This window comes from Larimichthys crocea, chromosome VI (genome assembly GCF_000972845.2).
Source record: "Larimichthys crocea isolate SSNF chromosome VI, L_crocea_2.0, whole genome shotgun sequence".
Lineage (NCBI taxonomy): Eukaryota > Metazoa > Chordata > Actinopteri > Sciaenidae > Larimichthys > Larimichthys crocea.
In genome coordinates this window covers 21528971-21547584 of record NC_040016.1, presented here as the reverse complement: position 1 = coordinate 21547584, position 18614 = coordinate 21528971, and the positions used below count along the sequence as shown (strand labels likewise).

Genomic DNA, 18614 nt, shown 5'->3' with positions numbered 1-18614 from the left:
AGCCTGGGGACAGAGCTCATTTCTGGCAGAGCGTTGAGGAAATAAGGTGCATCAGGTATGATTGCATTTCATATTTTATCCTGGCGTGTGCTGATGTGTAGAGGCAGCGAACATCTGTTTCAAAGCATCAACACCTCCTGCAACTTTATATTCCGTCTTATTACTTTAATTTTTGTGAAACCTTTTTAAAAATATAACAAGAAATATAAATATATTTTGCTTTTTATCCAGTGGCTTTGATAAGATGCGCCGATTTTCCACCGTTTGCGTCACTTGGTGCCGCTCCGCTCATCTAGGGGCGCACTTAAAATATTCCCACGGACCCTGAAGGGGACCCTGCTCTCCTATTGCTGAGAGTAGGCAGGCCGGTGATTTTCCACTAGCTCTCATGCCTCCTCCGGTCCCCCCTGTTTTAAAAAGACAAAGGTCAGAACGGGAGGCTTACAAGCAGGCTACAATATAGGCTACCGACGCGTCCAGCCCTCAGTCGCTCTCACGGACACAAGAGGACACGGACAAGACGAAACGGAGAAGGGATCCCAAATCAAAGGACATTAAAAGGACAAAATAATCTACAAAATTGCATCAACAGAACAGGTAACGGAAAAAAAAAAAAACATCCTCAGTGCACACCTTTAAAGTCTGTGACTGCTGTGCTCTTTAATCATTTCCTCATTTAAAACAAAAAATCATATTTATGATTTTGGATTTTTCTGCGTTTGAATGAGAGAAGCCTTTATTATTATTATTATTATTATTTCTCTGCAAACATGAGGCGCAATTAAGAAGAGGGAACGCGCACGTATGATTGGGGAGAAATCAATTAGCAGTGTTCTGTTAGATTTGTGTGTGTTTTCATGATTTTATTGGTGTGTGTGTGTGTGTGTGTGCAGGGATGTGTTTCCTGGTGAAGCTTGATGAGGAAGCTGCGATGTGAAGCTGGATAAAGGCTTGTTCTCTGTGTGTGTGTGCGCGCTCAGCAAGGCTCTCCGCTGAATTTTGTATTTCTTTACAGTTCTTTAAACGCAACACGAGCTCGTGAGGCGTTTAAATGTCTTTTAATTTGTTTTAAACATTTTAGTTTCATGTGTTTTTATCACATGCGTGCAGATGCATTATTTTACAGGAGCTTTTTCTAATGTATTTTTATATTTAGTTTCACAGCAGAGACGGACTACACATGCTACACTATATACATATAGATATATGAACATAAATACAGATGCAGACAGAGACGCACAGTCTTTGTCTCGTTCTTTTTTCTTTCTTTTTCTTATTCATTGGTTTTTAAATGTGAAGTCTGTCCAAACCAAAGGGAACAGCAGTGCTAATTTATTTTGTCTTTTGTTTATTTTTGTGTTTTTTTTATTTATTTTATTTTAATTTAATTCCGTTATTTAACTGAACCAGAAAAGGGGAAGTGAGGCGCGCAGAGTGGCGAAGGAAACGGAGATGCTCGTCAGGTCGCACGTTGCACATCGTCCGTCCCTGCTCACAACCACGAGTCTCTCTCTCTCTCTCTCTCTCTCTCTCTCTCTCTCTCTCTTCCTCTTTATCTGTCTCGCGTCGTTCCGCTTATCTCGTGTTTTAATGTGCTTTTATTTTGGTGAACAGCATCAGTGTTTAACCGCTTGCACTGACAGAAAAAAAAGGTTATTTATACTCTGGATGTATTTTTTGCATATGCATGCTGCGTTTGCAACACGCATCACACCTCGAACGTCAGAATCCACGTACATGTGTCACCGTCAGTCCTTTTAACGCGCATCTCTCTCTGCACATGGCTGCTCTTCATTCTGTTTGTGGTGGATTTGATCTCACTGTGTGTGGTTGGCATGCATCTTGTAATGGCTGCAAAAAGAAGAAAAGGGAGTTGGATTGTGATACCTGGTTACAACACTGGAAAATTACCCAGAGTCTAACTTTTTTTTTTTTTTACTTGCATTGCTCAAAAGATTCAGGAGGCTCTGCTGACACAACGAAATCTGAACTACAAGACAAAACATGACTTGTAGTTTTTGTGGTAAAATTTCATTTAACATGTAATGTTTAGCCTGAAACTGCTTTTTAGGATGGCCATGTTTGGTGTTGCAGTGTACGACTGATATGAGCTCGGTCTTTGCTGGTGTCTAAAATCCCCCTAAAAACTGAGAGTGAAGAAGTTCATGTTGGCTGTTTGAGACATGGTGACACACTGTAGGAGCATTAGTGTAGGAGGTGGTTGTAGTTGCAGAGGAACCTCGGTTCGTTTGCAGCTGGATGACAAATGGCTGATAAATGTCTTGCGTGTGTGATACTCTCACTCTCTTTGTGTCCTGTGTTTGGTGTGTCAGCATCTGATCTCCAAGACTTAGCTTGAATGCGTGCTGTGACTTGACTTACATCTGAGCTGAGTTTCTGGGAATTGATCAAATCGAGTGTGATGCACCAGTGAATAATCTTGTCACATAAGCACCTTGAGGAAAACACCCTGACGGACTCTGAAGTTCCATAATCCAAGATTTAAGGTAGTAATCCTCAAGATTTCCTTTTGGGATGGAGTTGTAGCTTTCGGTTGGTGCCACGCTTTGTCTTGCTGCACGGCCCTTCATGCCAAGTTCTCTGTTCTTTAATTGATAATGAAATAAGCTTCACTTGAAACACTTGAAGTAATGCATCACTTCCTGCGTGCCACAGCAAAGAAACATACAATGTGTACTTGCATGTTTGCAGCGTGGACCGCTGTAGCCAGTGAAGGCATACTTGTACCTAGTAGTTTTTGAGTAATGGTTGTTCCCGTTAAACAAACACTTGCATCTATTGTATTAGCTGCAGACTTGTTTGCTGATACGACTCTGGGAAGTCAGCCTTCGCAGTGAAACCTGAGAGAGAGTCTACAGCGGCTCCGTGAATAAAAGCATCACTCAGTTACGCTGCAGGAGCTGCTGTCAAACTTTTATGACGCCGTGTCCTTGACTTTATCTCTGTCTAGACCTTCACCGTTACTCTACATATTAAACAGTCTGAACCACTGATCCACATACACTCACATTAGTACATAACACCTTCAGTGTCCTAAGGCTCATTATTCTGTGTTGGCTCTGTATAATTGCATTGTACTCATAGCTAATAACTGTCATCAGCAGCAGGATTTAATTTACAGTTGAAGGTGAGAGCAGTAAAGATGTTGATCTACCGCCAACCCTCGAGGGACTGTCAGACTTAATGTTATTAAAAGGAATGGCGGTTGTTTGCCAAGTCTTCAGGCATTGCCTGGATGATGGAAACCAATCACTCTGATTGAAGGTGAATGACAGCGCCCCCTTCTGGCCAACGTGGGGGTCCCGTTTACCAATGGATGCTGGATTTGTTGGACAAACTGCAGTCCCGTTTACCAATGGATGCTGGATTTGTTGGACAAACTGCATTGAAATTTGGATCACCAGAAGAACAGTTCCACGACGGCTGCAGAAATGAACTGCGCAGAAGCTCACCTGGTAGCATGGGCCACATGTACCAAGTCTGAGTCTATACCGCAGTGGCCCAGATTCAATTCCAACCCCTGCCCCTTTGCAGCACGTCATCCCTTCTGTCCCCTCAATCTTCTGCAGAAGTTACAATGTGTACGACTGTTGTTTGGTCATAGCATCTTTCCAAAATGAGAAAATCCTATGACGAGTAGTCGCAAATTGTCATAGACAGTATAAAACATGGACGTAATATCCGTCAGTAGTAGTACCCTCAGGTCGTTGTGCCTCTGCCGGCTCCTGGCTAATCCAAAACTGTTTATTCCTGCTGTGACGTTGGACATTTTAACATGGAGTCTCATTGAGATTGACTCGTTCTAGAGCCAGCCTCATGTGGCCATTTGAGGAAGTGCAGTTTTTGGCAGCACATCATTCCCCATGCTGCCCCTAGATGACGCCAAAGTAACAAAGCTGTTTTTTTACAATAGTGCTGAACACGCGTGGACGGATGTAACTGTTATTGTTACTGTCAGTCAATCTGACGGTGAACTACACAGCATGGTGTCTATTTAAACATACCTTTCTCATTGTTTGAGTGCGGTTAGAGAATGTAATACTGATGGGATAGCAGATTGAACACAACGTTGCACATCAGAGGAAGTCTTTGTTGTTCGTGAACATGCCTCATCATATGTAACACACCCCATATTAGATAAACGGTCCGACTCGGGCCAAGTCGGCTGGAAATCTGCCTGAACAAGAAGAACCAGACGCATCTGCGAGAGCAAATAAACCATGAGCTTGCAGATTCGTCTGGCTCGCAGGCTGGTGAACGCAGGGTTAAAATGATAAAAGCTGGCATTTTCTTGCAGGAAGCACATAATTCATGATAAGCCCTGGCTTAGTGCTAAACTGACTCACTCGGGATAAGAGCAGCGACCTCTGTCAGGACAAACCTCCTCTGAACCACCAACATAACCCAAGGTTTTTTGGAAAGTTTAGAACTGTGATACTGATACCGACTGTGATATGCACAATAATCTCTGGCACAGACGGTGTGTATGCTGAAGCTTACTGAACTGCTGTAACCGGTACATGAATGAAGAACAGAAACCTACCAAAAAAAAACCCCAAAATCAATAATGACTGTTGACTCTAGTTAAATAAAAAACAAAGTCTTATCTAACTTCTAAATATTTCCCGGTATCTCTGTTGCACTCTTTGTATCTCCGTCAGATTAACACCCATTCCTGATATTCTTTGTCACATTTAATGTTTCGTCTCTGTTCAGCGCTGCCTTTAATCTTGCTCACTTGCTTTTTATCTGTATGTCAGTTATTTTTGTCACCGTATCTCGACACCCCTGTCTTTTTCTTTTTCTTTTGACTCCCCCTCATGTTCCTCTCTTTTTCTCAGGTAACTTTTCTCAGTGCTTTCTCTTGTTTCATTCCCCTTGTTTCTTTCTTTTCTCTCACACAGTCATACGCAGAATAACTTCTTACAGTAAGAGGGACAAGGAGGTACGAGGCAGCATGATGAGTATAAAATGAGAGTTAGGATAGGAGAAGGAGGACGTAAGAGATGGACAATGAGAGTTAGGATAGGAGAAGGAGGACGTAAGAGATGGACAGAAAGGTTGAAAACACCAGAGGAAAGAGTTGGAGGAGGACAGGAGAAGAGGGACAGTAAATTAGTTGGAAAGGGAGGGACAAGAAGGAGGAGGAGAGAACATGGGGGGGGTTCGAGACGCATGGAGGAAATTTCAGGAGAACTGGGAAGCGATCAAAGAGGAGAAGTAAGATGCTGAGGTGGAACGACAGAAACTGGGGGAAAGGACAGAAAAGAAAGGTGAAGGAGGAGATTGGGAGTGAAAAAAAATTGGGAGGAGAGGGAGTGAAAGAAATGTGGAGCAGAGGAGGATGGAGGAGGGAGGAGAGAAGAGAGGAGGGGATTTAATAGGCGGTCAGCCCAGTGGAAATGTACATGGTCTTAAAATAGGAGAGTGTGTTATGTAAGTGGTTAGTGAGTGTGTATGTAGTGCTGGCTAGGTTCTGAAGTCACTACATGACTCTGGGTCCAGCTATCACACACACACACACACACACACACACACACACAAAACACCAGACAATGAGTCTCTATGTTTTACACAGAGATTTTGGCCTGAGCCTTAAATCGTCCCACAGTTCATTGTGGTTCCCACGGCCAGTATCGCTCTCTAGAGGTTGCTTTATAGGCAACAACAACATCTCCTGCTGATATATCAGTGCTGTCATCTGAGAATCTGGACAGTAACTCCAACTTTCAGCGCCTTCATAACTTACCGAAGGCGGCTCTCTTTACTTGAAACGTGAGTCTGCAAACCTCTCGTCTTGTAATCAATCTTTAAAAACCGCATGGCGACGTCCTGTAATTTATGGAGCTTCTCTAGGTGGCACTCTCTCTTTTCTTTGGCTGATTAGCCATGGCAGCATGTGTCTGGGCATGTGTCCTCCTCCTCAGGCACATCCTCCAGCTCTTCCCGGGAGGGCTCTTAAGGTGTCAAGGAAGTGTCCGGGAGGCATCCAAATCAGACGCTGGAGCAACCTCAGCTGACTCCTTTCAAGGCAAAGGAGCAGCTGTTGTCAGCCAGCTGTGTCTATGATCTTATTTTTTAGGACATGACCATGGGTCATAGATGTTCAAGTGCTTATGCACTGACTCGTCAACAGATAACTGGGCGACTCAAGGTCTTCTTGTTAGCACTAAGAGAAGCATGCTGTCCTTAAAAAGCATGCATACAGTAGCAGCCAGTGTCTTGTTTAAACAAGACATTAGATTAAATACATGTGTCATCATTATGGTCAGCATAGCAATGACCTAGCACCAATAATAATGTATTTACATCATGTGATAGATTCAAATCCTTCCCCTGTAAACAAAGTCTTTGTTATTCTGTTCTCTGTGGGCAAAGAGCAGAAGAACATATGTCTCAATCCACTTCCATACTGGAAGTAATATGAATATCAGTGGTGGCCATTACTATCTATTGCAGTTAACAGTTTGTTGCAGACATAATGGAGTCCATTGTCTGTCCGAGCAGGAAACACACACACACACACACACACACACACACACACACACACACACATTCAAAGCTGGTACTTTCAGTTTCCTCTTAGCGTTATTAATTAACTGCCGAGGAAGTTAGTCATGAAGATAATGTGTGTGTGTTTGAAATCATTAACTTGTCGGAGGGATCTTAGATGTGCTAGAGAAATATATATATATATATACACACACACACACACACACACACACTAGAAAAAGTAGTTTGAGAGCAAACACAAAGGAAAATGTCGAGCAGTTGAATCCATAAATGTCACATTTTTTTTCTCCCCTTTTCTATTTCCGACTTTCATCTTTATGCTGATCTAGATTAGCAATTTCAACGGTAAATATTTCCTCACTGGAAGAATCGTGTCATCTTCATATCATGCTGGGTAAACGTAGTCCTGTCCTTGACCCCCCGACCTGTGTGAACATCTCGTACAAAGACAGAGACAGAGAATGAATAAATGAGCGACAAAGAGAAACTGAAGGCACAGCAGCCTGACAGATGGAAAGAGATAAAGACATGACATTTTTTCCACAGTGACAGACATCTGCTGACTGCTAAGTCTCTCTCGCTCTCTCTCGCTCTCTCTCTCGCTGTGTCTCATGGCCAATGTCAGGTGGAAATTTACAGCTTTGGTTGTGTCACTGTGGCCCCGATCAGACTGCTGAGACATCAGACCAATCACAAAGTCGCATTTAAAAGCACGGAAGGGCAGAGGAGGAAGTGCTTCTGTTTCATCTCTATTATAATTTTGCACAAATATGCAGATACAAAACTGACTGACTTAAACCCTGGTTTACATTATGGCACAGAATTAAGGGTTTGTGCATGAGTGTAGACATTAGTGTGTTTTGCCCTGTTGCTAAACCGTTTTTTTACCTTTGACACCAAGGACTCTGAACCACATCCAAAATGGAACGGACTATCGGAACCCAACCCTAGTCTGGTGCCAAATTTCGACTGGTATTCAGTATCACTGTTCTGTGTCCCTTCTTTAGTTTAGTTCATTTGGCCAGATCACAGAGTCTCCATTTGATCAGAGCTGGAACAAAATAACCAGATGGAGAAGTACAAACATTTAAATGAGCCAAGTACAAAAAAAAAAAAATCCACAAAGCTTTTCTAATGCGGCAGGGGGAAGGAAACAAAAAAAAAAGACACATTAGGTGTAATTACATCCATAGAGAGAAGTGAGTTGAACATAAATCACTGCTCGTGGTTTTGTATTTTTTAAAAGTTTGTGTTGGCCTTGACGATAGCAACATTGTCAGATTTGTAATATCATAAAACAAAACGAAAGAATATCACTGCAGCCTACATCCACACCAATGAAATGACCAGTGACTCAAGGAGTGTATTTGTGGTTAGGTAATGATCTTGTGATGCACAAACAGTTTACATAATTTTGGGAAGCTTATTTTATCTCGGTCAGTTTCCATTTAGTGCCTCCATTGTACTGATGGCTTGCAGTTGAACAGGGTATAAAATGAGACGCCACACTCAAGCAAGACATTGTTTAAAAATCCAAAGAGCATTTATTACCACTTGGAAGAGCACCTAGTTTGAACTCTCCTCTTTAGAGCGCACGTTAAAGCCTAGTTCATTTCAGTTGGGTAACAAAGACTGAGAAACTACTACCAACATCTCAATGCTGCAAACACTTGGGTTGTGGCTCCTGAGTTGGTCTACCAGCCACTTTGCCAGGTAGCCAGACACTATTAAGTGGTTGCTTAATGGTAAAGGATGCTGTCAGTGGATTAATTTCAGCCAATTCTTTCTTTTGTTTCTACAGAATGGCTCAAAAAGAGAAACTTCAGTGCCTGAAGGATTTTCATAAGGACACTCTGAAGCCATCTCCTGGCAAGAGCCCTGGCACCCGGCCTGAAGATGAGGCAGAGGGCAAACACCCCCAGCGGGAGAAGTGGGCCAGCAAGCTGGACTTTGTTCTGTCTGTGGCTGGCGGCTTTGTTGGTTTAGGGAACGTCTGGCGTTTCCCGTACCTCTGCTATAAGAATGGTGGAGGTAAGGCATGAAAATATCACAACCATTTATTAACATGCTGTTTTTTTATGTTTTTACCTTGACTATTGTTTTAACTATTGACCCTTCCTTCCTTCCACTCAGGTGCATTTCTCATCCCCTACTTCATCTTCCTGTTTGGCGGAGGTCTGCCAGTCTTCTTCCTGGAGGTCGCCTTGGGTCAGTTCACCTCTGAGGGTGGCATCACCTGCTGGGAGAAGCTCTGCCCCATCTTTACTGGTATGTAGCCCCTTCCCCTTGAATAGATGACCCGATATGTTGGTTAAAACATCAGTCACAACACAAATGGTCGACTATAGCAGGGGGGGGAATAACAGGTTTGGATGTTGGAGTGGTTGGTGGATGTATATACCCTCGTTAACAGTATCCCAGGTGTGTCTTGTCTCATGGGGGTCTGGAAACGACTCTCAGCGTTACAGAGTCTAATTCTGAACCTGAGGTTAACATTCACAAGGGAAAACAACAACCTAAACACATTAAGATCCAGCTGGAACTCACATGGTATAAGACAGTAAAGATAAGGGGTACAACAACAATCTGTTCCCCAAAAGACCAAAATCAAATGGTGTAGAGGTTATACGAAGACGTGTTTTGCTCTTTGAGGCAGGCAAAACCTTCCCCAAGAAAGAAAGAAAGAAAGCTGTTTCAGTCCTTAAGTTTTTAGACTACTACTCAAAGACATTCATACAACGTGTTCAGTGTCTCGCTCAAGGACACTTCAATCATCAAGGAACCATCCCGATTAATATAAAGCTCTACCTCCTGAGCCATGCCTTGGTGAAGTCACATGATATACATGATGTTACATTCACATTATATACAGTAAATATTACAATCATGCTTTATTGTTTACAGTACGCACTTCGCTGCCAATACAGCAAACGTTGTCGTGGTCAGCTCCGTCCACTGACTCTGACTCTGACAGTGTCACCAGCTGTTTTTCCTGTTCAAGTTACTGGCTTTAGATTTTTCCAGAAGTCTGATGCTTTTCACAGAGGAATGGCTGTGCAACATAAGGCTGAGTCACACCACACTCCTCCAATCAGACTTTACCCTGCAACTGTTACCAGGCAACCAGGCCTGCGCTGGTACACCAACACACTGAGGCCTCTATTCTGCTTTAACCTTCTCGAGCTCTCACCTCTTCCCCCGTGAAAACCTTCCCTCTTCTGAGAAAGCACATTCGGAGTCCTTCAACGTCTTCCCTGATTTTTACTTCAGATGTTCAGATGACGAGACATTGTCTTGTTTTGGCCATCCACGCTCTTCTTTCCTTCCTTATTCAATCATATTTCCTTCCTTTTCTCTCCTCTCTTCCCTCCTAAGCGTTCCCTTATCCGTTCGTTTCACCCCTCCTCCTCATTCATCGACGCCTATTCTTCTGCGAGTGTTATTTTTTTGCCGTCGATCACGACATCACGTTCCTGAATCTAGTTCATCAATTTTATTCTTTCGTTATCTTCATTGAATTATTTACTCATGCTGCCACTCTCGCTTTCACATAAACACGTTCCTGCTTTTTTTTTTTTAGACACATTATCCTCTTCCCGCCGTCTCACATGCACACACACACACACACACACACACACACACACACACACACACACACAAGCCGAGACGGCGTACAGAGTGTCCCAAATCACACGTTGCTACGGTAACAGCGCGGCAACACATCAGAGAGATGGAGAGGGTGGAGGGAGGGTGGAGAAAAGAAGCAGAGCAGCGAGATCTGAGGAGCCGAGAGATGAAATGATAAAGACGAGAGAAAAGGGGCAAGGGAAAAAATGAAGGCCAATATGTGAATGGAAGAGAAAAAGATGGTGATGATAGGAGGAAGGGAAGACAACACAGAGGGGAGAGTGAGACAGAAAGGAGGAGGCAGTAATGGAGGACTGGAAAAGGAGAGACAGCATGGATGAAATTGGGTGGAGAGAATGAAAAATAAAAGCAATTGAGGCAAGATGAGAGAGGGGAAAAGAAAGATCTACCTTATTTCCATTATTGAAACCTTTTGATCAAACATGAAATGAGAAAATACAAAAGAGAGAGCGAATCGAGACATGTGATTAGTCTCCAGACAGTCTCCAGTTCCAGACATCCAAATTGCTGCCCAGGTCTCAGATTTTTCAGAGCTTGAAAATGGTCTCATCTTCAATGAAAACAACCGAGTCAGTCAGAGCCGGTCCAAAGAGACAAATGGAGGAAAGTGGGAAAGCGTGCAGGTTGTCCAACCTATAGAAATGACTCTCTCTTTGTCTGACATTGAAAAGTTAAGCGCTCCTATTAGCTGCAACTGCTGTGCAAACTGAAAATGACGTAAACAGGACACATACTGTACATCCGTTGCTTACGGCAAAATAACCTCGACCCAAGCTGAAAGTGGCAAACACAACAACAGAAATTCAGTCTAATCATCTGGCAACGTGTGATTAGCTCAACTAAAGCCGGGAACAAATTTGAAGATTATTGACGACACTCGACACCCCACACATAACAACTGTTTCTACGGAAATAACGTCAGAACATTCTTGGCACCCAAGAAGCACGTATTGAATGACTGATGAAATGCATTGAAAATACTCGAAGCAATAGGTAGACTATTATTAGAGTCACGTCGCTTGGCAACTGCCAAAATCCCAGCTCTTGACACGTTCTACCAAAACAGAAACAGACATTCATCAGAAAGAGTTCCACATGGAAAAGTGAAAGAAGAACGCTAAATTTGGATGAGATGGTGCATGGAGAGCTGCGGCTCGGTATTAAAAACCTGATGAAGTGGATTATAGAATGATTGCTACTCTCTCGCTCAAAGCACATTGCAGTTTTGCCATTTGCTTGTGGGTTTTTTTTTTTTTTTTTTTTGACCAGTTCTGTTTTTATCATTTCTCCCATTCGTCTAGTCTTAAAAAAACATCTGGTGTTGTGAAGAAGTCGGGCCCTGAATTACAATGTAACTACTATATTCAGGCAGTTGGAGTAATGTAAATGTGGGACTGGATTATAATCCTTCAATACTGACCCAAACTGGAACGAACAGGTCAATCATTACATCAAACTCAGAAGCTATTTATTTATAACGAGAAATTTCCTGCAGAACTTTTGAGAGTGACGAGTGGGCTGTTGCCGGGGGTCTTAGTATGTTACAATTAACATGTATTTAATTCTTAGTGGCTAGCACTCATTGGCCGCTAATGTTAGCAATTAGCATGTCTTTACAGCTAACGCGCTAGCTGCTCTGCTGTCTCTGTCATTTTAGACAGACGAGTTCAAATTAAGTGCCAATAACTGCTAAAATGGCCGCCGCTGGGCTTCTGCCTGCCGGCCCTAATCAGCAGAGCAGTTACTGCACCTGTTAGAATGTCAGTTGGAAATGCTGACAGAGAGAGAGAGAAAATGCTGAGACCACCCCTCGAACAGGAAGGATTTCTGGCCAAACCGTATTTCCAGTCATTGAACCGAAATCACTGGGAGCATCCTGAGCCCTTCCTGAACGTCTACATAGTTATTTTGTGTTGATAAAGTGAAGAAATGTGACCTTTAGAGCGATTCAAAGAAGCGTTACTTCTGCTTTCCTCCAGAAATGTTCCCGCCTTTTTAACATGGCAGTCTATGAGGCTGTGGATGGGTGTTGGTGGCGCATCTTTGTGTGTTACGCCAAAACTATAAGGCTGACAGCTTTAGCAGACGAATGTGAGTGAGAAGACAAATTTTCCTACGTTTCTATGTATAAATCATGTCTGTAGTGGGGCATTTGAGGCCACGGTAGTCGAATACGTTTTATTTTTTCACTGATTTTTCTCTCTGCTCCTCACTCTAGCTGATGATGTCATCCACTCTAGCTCAAACATTCTGCGCAATACACACCCGTTATAAACCCAGAAATTTAAAAACCTGCTCAACTTTAAGCCTTGATAGTTTAAAAACGGTAAAAGCTGTCGATGAGTGAAGTGAATCCCTGAGGAGAAGGCAAGAGTACCTACATTTTAAAGTTTAAATGAAATCTCTCGATGAAAGTATGCCAGAGCAGTTCATTGTTGAAAATGTCTCCCCCGATTATTTTTTTTTTTTTCAGGGTTTCCCATTCATTCCTATAAGAAAAGTAATAGCGCGGGATTCGGGATCAAAAATGCACGTTTTGATATATAATTTGTTGGGGTCCTCTCACTGCTGCGGGCCGCATTAAATGACGAAAAAGGGCAGAAGATGAATAATAAAAATAATAGTTGACTCATGTCGTGGGCACTCGTCACTAATAAACATCAATCTGTCATTAGCGTTGCTTAATCAATCCAATATTTCAGAGTTTAATGACACTGGTTGGAAGTCATATTACCTTGATGCTAAACTTCTTACTTCAATCTCTCCAACGACTTTGTTCTCCCTCTTGGATTCATCACGTGTCCGGTGAAAATATGTATGTGCATGTCGTGTACGCTTTAAAAGGATCAACTGTCAATGTAAACAGACCATGCGAGGTCAGCCGAGGTCAGCAAACGAGCACAAGGAATGACATCATGGAGGAGGACGCATGTGTTTGTTTGATCAGCACTGTACCATGTGATACACGCGAGCGAGCGTGTGTGTGTTTGTGTGTGTGTGCGCGTCGTAGAGATGTAGATGTAGCTCGGCGGCTGCTAATTACGCGGAGTGATTAAAAGGACTCGATGCGATGGTGAAATAGTTCACACATGCACACAAAGACATGCAGACTGTTCACAAGACCCATACGCACACACACACACACACACACACACTTACACACACATACACACAGACACACAGATGGCCAATGACGTTGAAGGACATTAATTTGGATGAGTGGCCTCTGTTGGCTGTGTGCTGACTGATAGTACACACACACACACACACACACACACACACACACACACACACACACACACACATAAGTTCTACTAATATACTTATGAGGACCCTCAGCAGCTACAGTCACGACTTAATCTGTATAACCTTAAGCCTAATCCATGTTCGAATCCCAACTCCCACACCTGTTCCCATTTTTGTAGGATTTTCTTATCTTTATATCCGTGTGCAGTAGAAACACACGGACACACACACACACACACACACACACACACACACACACACACACACACACACACACACAGTTTTTGCCCTGTCTCAAGGCCAGTATCGATGTAGTGACTCAGCTCAGATCATCAGTCTCCTAAACATGTCAGACGGGGTTTAAGTGCAAGGAAAACCACTGAAGAGTAATAAAAGACCTAAAACCAGACTGCTGCAGACCTTGAGCAAGATAAAAACATATCAAGGGTATTTATGAACATAAAACTACCATCATGCATACTACTTACTCTTCTGAAATGGAAATTGGTTAAAGCAAAGAAGCAGGAATTTGGCTTTATAGCTTGGTTGACAGCCTGCCTGAATTGAGAACAGTGTTTCACTGTGCAAACAATGAACACAGTGTTTCTTCAACATGAAAGAAAAAAACACAAATCCCCCAAAACAGGAAGTATCTGTAACACTGAAAAGAGTCGTGCAGAGTCAGGATGTGGGCGGCTGGATTTATCTCTTACCAGGTTCAGTTCACGACCCTAGGAGAGTGTTTTAATTCAGTGTTTAGTTCTTAAAGCCTATGGCTGCAGCATTGCGTCAGATGGAAGTAACTTTTGGGTCTTAACCAGAATTTTTAATCACATTTTGTGGGTTTGAATAAACACTCTTTGGCAGAATTGAAGACGAGGACCAGAAGTTAAAGTTTCAATTTAATCCTATTACTTTCTCCAGTTACACGGGGAACATGCATAATAACACACAACTTGTATCCACCACTCAACCCGCCATCTGTGTCAGTTCACATGTGATGACATGTGACATGAATGTTTCATAAACTACTTTTACATCCTGTTTCTTGGCCAGTCAAAACCTAACACCCTAACCTCACAACATGCACTAATATGGTGAGGATTGTGGCTGTTTTGGAGGAAGTTGGGTTTTTCAGTCGCATGACTAAATGAGGAAATGTTTTTTGTTAAAGCCCCAGATGGTGTTTTGTTTTTTAGCATAAAATAATACATATTTTTTTGAAGAGGTTTCAGTTAAGGCCATTGTTTACTTTCTGAAAATGTTGCTCATCTTGCTGCTTCCAGAAAAGGACAGTTTGGTCACATTATGACCCTCAGTTGCTCGAAGCCAACAGTCTCTGGACTGTTGACGTCTTCGTATATCATTAACTTGACCTCTCTCCTCTCTCCAGGTATTGGATATGCCTCCATTGTGATCGTGTCCCTGCTGAATATCTACTACATCGTCATCCTGGCCTGGGGTCTCTACTACCTGTTCCAGGTAGGTTTGGGAAAGAACACGTTGAGAGCAATAAATTCTTTGCCTGTCACTTCCTTCATAAATGACTAGCACTGGAGATTTTATCATGGCAGTGTGACTTCTGATTCCCGACTTAAACTTTTGACCTAAGTAGCAGGAATTTCAAGGTTGTCCTGTAAAACGTAAATCTCACAAACTCGGTGTTCATTTAGAGAACAACCACAGTTTTTACACTTAAAAACAATGGAGGCCTGCCCGGTTGCGTGTCTCAGTTTTAAGAGGTTTTCATGTTAAGCTTTCATGCTAAGAATAGTTCTTGTCTGTCATCTATTGTACAACCTCACTGTTGTCTTTGACAGCTGGATTAAGGCTGATCCATTAACCTGCAAAGCCATTTGACGGTGCCCTTTGACTCCAAGGAGTCAAAGGGCACCTTTGACAGAAGTATGGCACGAACGTATAAAAGTGTTGAATTCCCATTGAAAATTCAGCTCAAAACAAATAAAATGGATTAGTAGGTACGGTTTTAAAGGTGTCTTTATTGATGTTTTCTTTGAATGTGTATTATCAGATTGACACCATTAACACCTAGCAGAAGCTCTGTTTACATCTGCGTCTTGGTTGATCCGATCACAAGTGGACAGCTCTAAGTAAATGCACTCAAGACGCTGCAACCAGGTCACTCAGGGTACCTTTAAAAGTGTTATGGGCCCCATATGGTGACCGTGTCCTGGGCCACACTGAAAGTCCACTTACTCATGTTTTGCATAGGCGGAAGTATGTACTCATTTATGCACAAACAGCATCATATTAAAGCGTGAAAACATTGCAACAACATGCAAAATGAAGTCTCATGGGCATGCACAAGAAACACACTATCTCGATCTCATTTGGTCTGCAGAGTCAGTACAACAAAACCTAAGGATCCGATCGCAAGTGGTTACTCGAGCTGCATGTGGAGATGCATTTTAATGCCATTTGTGAACTGACGTACTTAGAGCAGTTCCAGTGAACTGTTTAACTACCGTTTGAAATCATTGACTAAAGACATCAGAGGAAATCTGAACACTGCTTCTCTTTTCATCCACTACCCTGTTGTCCTGGCATTAATGTGCGTCTTGGGTGATCCATCCGATACCGAGTGGAAAAATGTAAATATGTAACCCCTGCTTGTTTTGGTGTTTGTAGTGTTTTCAGCCGGAGCTGCCCTGGGCCAAGTGCAAACAGTCCTGGAACACTGAACGCTGCATTGAAGACACCTACCGCAAGAACAAATCCCTTTGGCTGGCTGCTAACGCCTCCAACTTCACCTCCCCCGTCACCGAGTTCTGGGAGTGAGTTACATAATAACATACATACCTGATCACTTGCATAACCATAAAATATTTTCATGTGAAAGTTCAGCTGAAAATGTTTTGCAATTTAGATACTATCCTACAACTGTGTGTAGGCCAAAACCGTCATTAAGAAACTTCAGCAGAGAGGCTTTGTTTTTTCTTTGATTTGATTGTCTGGCAGTAAAAGAGACCTGGACACATTTGGAAAACAGACGGAATACCAAAGACTGAAGGGTTATTAGGTTTTATATTCTTAAATATTTATCCCTGCCAAACAGACAACCTGTTGAAGCGTCCAAGAGACACAGGAAGTAGCTCACACATCAGTTATGTGGTCTTTGCACGCGTAAACACTCGCAGATGTGCGTTAACTGGAATCGTCTCAGGCTTATTGTCGCCTGTGACCGACTTGCACAGATGAACGTGCACACTTAGAGAGCTCTCCTTTTATGTTTACAGACGTAATGTGCTGGGAATCACCAATGGCATAGACAACATCGGTCCTATTAAATGGGACCTGGCTCTGTGTTTACTGCTCGTCTGGGTCATCTGCTTCTTCTGCATCTGGAAGGGAGTCAAGTCCACTGGCAAGGTAAATATATGTGTCTGTTTTCTTACACTGTCCCATATTTATTGTTAAAGATAACTGGTTCTGTTTTGCACCGTTGAACTCGCTTTTATCACTGCTGTATAATAGTAACTGCCAGAATCCCCAACAGGATGATGCTCATATGATTTTTTTTTTTTCATTGCTGCCTGCCTAAGAGAACAATAGGGCCTATGTTCAAACTAAATACAGGAAAACTCAAGTTTTCCTGAAGGAACTAAGGACTAAGTGGCGAGTGTATGTGCTTGTAGCGTTATAGATCTAAATTCCTTCTTCTGTTTAACAAAACAGACGTGGAATAATCAGTTTCATGAAAATAGTTGAAAGACAGACACACAAAAAAAAATCTACATATTAATACATCATGCTTCATAGCAGACATGAAGTGATTTGTGTGCAGGATTGAATTTTTGTTACTAATAGAGTCTATTACAAACAGTTCAGAGGCAGGGGAGAATAAATTACTGTCAGATCAACATCTGGTTTTACTTTGCCGTTGAGTGTCCTGCTTGCAGCAGCATTTCTTCACCTAATATGAAGACTTCTAGACACAAGAGTTTGACAGACTCCCATGTATGGAAGTTGAACAGTAGCTTGCAAACACCCTACACCAAGAAGAAATTAAAACTTCCTCATGGAAAGGGTTTAATGGTTATGCATGAACTGAATATGCCCTTTCCACCCTAAAAAGCTGTATATATATTTGCATTTGTGAACATATCTAGTTACTGTTTTTGAGCTTGACATTTTGTGGTTGACACAGCAGAATATCTGTAATGCTAGCAATGCATTGTTGGGGGAACAAGTTGGCTTGAATATAAAAGAGGAAATGTATTAAATTTGAAAGAAATGGGAAGGTAATTTAAGGATTACAATTCTGTATTATATATATGTCTTTCTTTAACAGCTCAATATTCAAGAAACGGCACTTTTGCACCAGTTACCTTTTTGTATAGTTGTGCAGGATGGATGTAGTCATGGATGAATGTGGAAAAGAGAACATTTCAGTGCTTGTTCGATTGCTTGCTCACACCGAGACCAGAGGCAGCTCAATCAATCCCAGACTACTCTTTTTATAGCCTCAACACTCTTTATTGATTGGTTTGGCCTGATTTATGCTCTCTGGTTGCTCCAAGTTGTAACTCTGGTAATAAAGTCGCTCCTACAAGGCCAACTGTGGTCACCCCTTTCCAAATAACAGACACTGATACACTGCTATTGATTTAAGGGGACAGCCTGTGGTCTGTTCGTGTCATAATCCAAAAATAACTCCCAGGGTTCCCACATTTATCAAACATAATTCCCTATAATGACACCAAAGATATTAGCAAAGAGTAAGTTCACAGCCATGTCAGACTAAGCTTCAACAACTAATTAATAGACGTTCCCTGTAGAATACAAACCGCAGCGTTTCCACAAAATGTGACCTTGCTTTTCTGCATTGTGTGATCTCGCTCAGGTGGTCTACATCACAGCCACGTTCCCATTCATCATGCTCATCGTGCTGTTGATTCGTGGTGTGACTTTGCCGGGTGCTAGCCAGGGCATCAAGTTCTACCTTTACCCTGACCTTGCTCGCCTGAAGGACCCAGAGGTAGGTGCCCCTGTGCTGCCTAAGTGAGAAAACCCCATTGTTGGGCCTTTGGTGTAGTCACCGTGTCTAGAAAATCTAACATCAATGTGTGCCGCTATCAGACAGACGCACATATATATAATCATTTCATTGAAGCTATAAGCAGAGCTTCAGGAGCAGGACCACGCCTCAACCATGTCACTTCCAT

General features: G+C 42.4%; 1 protein-coding gene across 1 annotated transcript in view; it reads left to right on the top strand.

Annotated features, from left to right (window-relative positions):
• The first annotated feature begins 365 nt into the window (after positions 1-365).
• Positions 366-18614, top strand: part of LOC104936092 (sodium- and chloride-dependent taurine transporter) — a 31725-nt gene continuing 13476 nt past the window's right edge. Inside the window, exons 1-7 of the mRNA XM_027279362.1 lie at positions 366-597; positions 8336-8565; positions 8668-8802; positions 14822-14910; positions 16078-16223; positions 16686-16818; positions 18293-18427. Of these exons, the coding sequence (XP_027135163.1) occupies positions 8337-8565; positions 8668-8802; positions 14822-14910; positions 16078-16223; positions 16686-16818; positions 18293-18427 (867 nt within the window). The 5' untranslated portion in view covers positions 366-597; position 8336. The remainder of the gene's footprint in view (positions 598-8335; positions 8566-8667; positions 8803-14821; positions 14911-16077; positions 16224-16685; positions 16819-18292; positions 18428-18614) is intronic.